At 38.0% G+C, this 4,283-nt stretch overlaps 1 protein-coding gene across 1 annotated transcript; it reads right to left on the bottom strand.

The window, feature by feature from the left end:
• Positions 1 to 464: 464 nt before the first annotated feature.
• Positions 465 to 2,859, bottom strand: LOC307127210 (uncharacterized protein). Its single transcript, XM_079818322.1, has 5 exons — positions 2,798 to 2,859; positions 2,271 to 2,486; positions 1,125 to 1,363; positions 1,018 to 1,043; positions 465 to 639 (listed from the first exon to the last, which is right to left on the bottom strand). The coding sequence occupies exons 2-5, from the start codon at positions 2,479 to 2,481 to the stop codon at positions 633 to 635; spliced, it is 483 nt and encodes a 160-aa protein (XP_079674448.1). The 5' UTR covers positions 2,482 to 2,486; positions 2,798 to 2,859; the 3' UTR covers positions 465 to 632.
• Positions 2,860 to 4,283: the final 1,424 nt, after the last annotated feature.

Raw genomic sequence — 4,283 nt, 5'->3', positions numbered from 1 at the left:
TATATTGTATAAGTGCAATTCAATATATTTGTAATGCACTTCAAATAAGCATGTTGGGAATACAAATTCATTATAAATCTACTACTTGAATTTCAAGTATATTTTTTAATATATTTAATAGTACAACTTTTTCACCTGGGGAAGAACTGAATACAAAACAATCATATGCGATTGATAGATTTTACATCTGAAAAAGGGCCGTACTTGTGTTTTCTGTGCTGACGTTCATTCTCTAAGTCACATGCACAGTACGTACATTTGAGAAATGAGGGTAAGATCAAATGTACACAACATTTTATAAATGAGTCCCCTGGTCTTCTCAGCAAAATAAGTTTCCAACAATGTAGTACTCAGCTTCTGCATGCTAATGTTCTTATTAATGGGATGTATCATGCTTTATTTATTTTTATCGATATTTAAAAAATAGGAAAGGAATGTTTAAAAAAAAAAAAAACTTTCAGTTTAGTAAGAAATCTTTTTTTTATTGCTGTTTAATACAAGCAGCTGGACAATTGTGTACATTTCATTTCAAAAGTTTGGTAATACTGTTGTGGTTTGTCGTGTATCAGGAGTCAGTGAGTGGATAAAGCAAGATGTGAAAGAGCAAGATGATTTTCTCCATCATCATGGGCTCATTGTCTATTAAAAAAAGAGAAATATGAATAAGATAAATGAGTGGAAATACTTGCAGTTTCATGTATGTATCATGAAGGACATTTGTTATTAATACAATGCAATACAAAGAAAGCTTTTTTACATTTGCTGTGTTGCAGGAAAGTGGAGTAGGTAGCATATTTTAACATCTGAATGCATTATATTTGTTGTTCTTAATTTATTATATACTGTATATTAAAAACATAAACCAAGTAAGGGTCCAAGTGAACATAGGTTCTTCATGATGACCCCTTTAAAAGACATGTACTTAACGTTATTAAATCAAACACAGCACTTCAGTGTTCAGAAGTTATTTTCCACACACAGAAGGGTTAGATGTTTAAAAGAGCTGCTGTACTATACCGTTGTGGAAGAGACCGTGTTGATAGCTGTAGAAAGGACAAAAGCTCCACTTAGTACTTTAATGTATGAATATGTCATTATTGTATGTAAAAGTAGTATGAGCTTACCCCCAGCACCTCCAGGGCAAAGTGCAGACAGTTATACGTCAAGAGATTATACTTTTCTTTCGACCTCATTGCCTTCTTAACTCTGTCAGCGAAGCCCTTGGGGATGGGATTTTTCAAACGAAGAACGACGTATGGTAGATTACAGATGTAGTTATTCACATGTGCTTTGTTCACTCCACTGTTCACTCCACTTGTTGATGAGCAACTGACTAATCCTGCAGTGCGTTGGTCTGATTCGGCTAAGTGGTGTAAATGAACAATAAATCAAACACAAACATATGCATCTTTTTAAACAAAAGACATATTTCAACAGATTTTTGTCACATGTGTCACCTCCTGGAAAATGTACCTAATGTAGATATTACAGATACAGTTGTAAGAAAAACCTTTAGCCAGAGGGTAACCCTTAAGGCCACTATATACTCCGCAAGAACAGAGAAAAAGGTTCTCGCTCCCAGGGCTGGTTTGGGAGTTCTCGCAGCTCGTTCTCGACTCGTCGTCTGAGCAGAACTTTTTTCCTGTGGGTGTCCAAAAACTATTGTGTGATTGGTCAGAAGTTTAAAGTGGACGGGGTTAATGCAGAGAAACGGAGATGTTTGGCCCCTGCTTTTCTCGTGAAGTATGGAATGTACTGGCCAGAACAAACTTTGTTCTTGTTCTTGCCACCTCGAGAAAACAAACACATTTCTTTGTTCTTGCAGAGTATGCACCAAGCTTTAGCAATTACCTGGATTTCTGTAGTGATTAGAAGTCAGGGTTTAAATAACAGGGAGATAACTGGAACAACAGAAACAGTGTGGGATTAATGAACTATAGACAAACGCGAACAAAGTTAAAGTAATGCATTAGAAGTTAGGGGTCAAGAGCTGCGGTTGTCTAAAATTATAAGTGATTGAGATCAGACTACATTTTATGAGTAATAAATGCAGAAATCCAGGGAATTTTAAAGTTCACAAACTTTCTTTCAACTGTAACCTCAGTTAACTTTGCTTGGGATAAAATTAAGTCTTACAGTATATGAAGCTTTATACTGTACATGGTAATATGGTCAAATGCATAAACTTTACTCATATAGTGAGATATATATTGAAAGTGAGTTAGTTTGGTTACACTAGTATTTTCAGAAAGTTAAAGTGTATTTCTTGCCTGCAAAAAACTCAATGACCTCTTCGTTTCCACAGTAAACCCCAGCATGATAAAATAGGCAGACACCCTTTCTCTTGTTCCTCAAAATGAGATCACCTTCTCTTAGCTTTGATATTTCTCGATCAGTAATGTCACCCTCGGCCTTCATAATCTGGTTAAAATTTTCGTGGGTGCCAGATATCAGGAGTTCAAACTCGCCCTGGGTTATCATCGTGCCTAGAGAAAAATAGCGGTAACACTTTATTTAAAGCCCTTATGTATAATGCATTATACCTTTTCATAAATAATTGTAAACAAAGTTCAAATGAACTCATCAGTAATTCATACCACATTCCCACATATATACAACTATTTGTTATTAAATATTTAACTACAGTGTATTGGATCATTAGTATTAACCTCATTTGTCCAAATGTAGAGCTACAGAAAAATATGAAGACAAAAATATTAGGACACAGTAAGTTAACAATAAAACTATTCAAACATCAAAATTTACATCTAATAAGTATTCAATAACTTCTACTTACCAATGTGTGTCAGTCGGTAAAAGAAAGCTGTTTTTGGGACTACAGCGTAGTATATAACTGCCACGTTGTTCTTTGTGGGCGTTATTACATCCAGCGTTAGAATTTACTTTCTATTTTCACTTTGGCAAGTGTGTGTGTGTGTGTGTGTGAGAGAGAGAGATGGATTCTGACCAACTTTACTTGAAGTAAAGTAAAGTACTCAATATAATAGCATGGTAAACCATGTTTGTGTGTGGGCATAACTGCTATTATATTGATCAGCAAAGACCAAGTCTCAGTTTAAAGTAGAAACAAAGACTCTACTAAAGTAGGTCAGAATATCTCTCTCTCTCTCTCTCTCTCTCTCTCTCTCTCTCTCTCTCTCTCTCTCTCTCTCTCTCTCTCTCTCTCTCTCTCTCACTTCCGGTGTGATTGTTGGGAGTGTGTGTGGGAGCTGAGTGGTTGCTGAGAGCGCTTGTGGAAACATTGTTTTTTCCTATTTTTTCCCTTTTACGTTTCTTTTCCCCTCGGTTTTTCTTTTAACACAGAATAGAGAAAAGGTTTTTTTCTCTTAGTGTGTGTGCGTCTTGAGACGCCAGCATGGCGTCTGTTCCCACGCCAGGAACGCCAACACTGTCACTGCGTAACGGGTGCAGGTGTGTGCCAGAGCCCGGAGTGACAGTGGAGGATCTGCTGCTGGTGATAGGAGAACAGGTGGACTTTGAGAATGTCGTCTCGGCCTCTCGAATGAATAAAGCAGTTGTTGTGTTTTTAAAGTCTGAGGCGTTAGTCAATCAGTTGACTGTTAGTGGTATATGGGTGAAGGAAACATATGTCCCGGTAACCCCGCTATCCGCTCCAGCAACAAAAGTTACCATTTCAAATGTTCCGCCTTTTGTATCTAACGATGTTATCACAAAAGAGTTGCAACGATTTGGTAAGATCGCGGGTCCCGTCCGATTGATTCCCTTAGGGTGTAAAAACACCGCGTTGAAGCACGTCCTTTCATTTAGACGTCAGGTGTATATGTTTTTAAATTCACCGGAGCGAACCTTGGAAGTCTCCTTCCGTGTCATTCAAGGGGGGAATTCTTTCATGGTTTATGCCACTACGGATAGTCTACGCTGTTTTGATTGTGGAGATCTGGGACATAAGCGCTTCGCGTGTCCACACAGAGACGAACCGCGCGCGTCCACATCTGACGAGAATAACACCGATAAATCAGCAAATAACAAAGGAACACGTAACGCCGAGGAGCATGATACAGTCACTACTGAGGAAGAGCAGGGACAGCAGGAGGTGAGTGAAAATAATGTAGGCCTTAACATTGTAAGTAAGGAACAACCTGGCTACAGTTATGTTCCTGAAAAATCAGTGTGTGAATTGTCTGATGTTGATAAGAGAGAGACTCAAGGTGATGGTGTGGATGTGTGTAAGAGTAATGATACAGTACAGGTAGAAGGTGAAATGGAAAACACGACTGATGAGATGGAGGTTTTATCTCAGT

This window comes from Gobio gobio (assembly GCF_949357685.1).
Source record: "Gobio gobio genome assembly, chromosome: 5".
Taxonomy (NCBI): Eukaryota; Metazoa; Chordata; class Actinopteri; order Cypriniformes; family Gobionidae; genus Gobio; species Gobio gobio.
The sequence above is the reverse complement of the archived record's forward strand: the minus strand, read 5'-3'. Positions and strand labels throughout refer to the sequence as shown.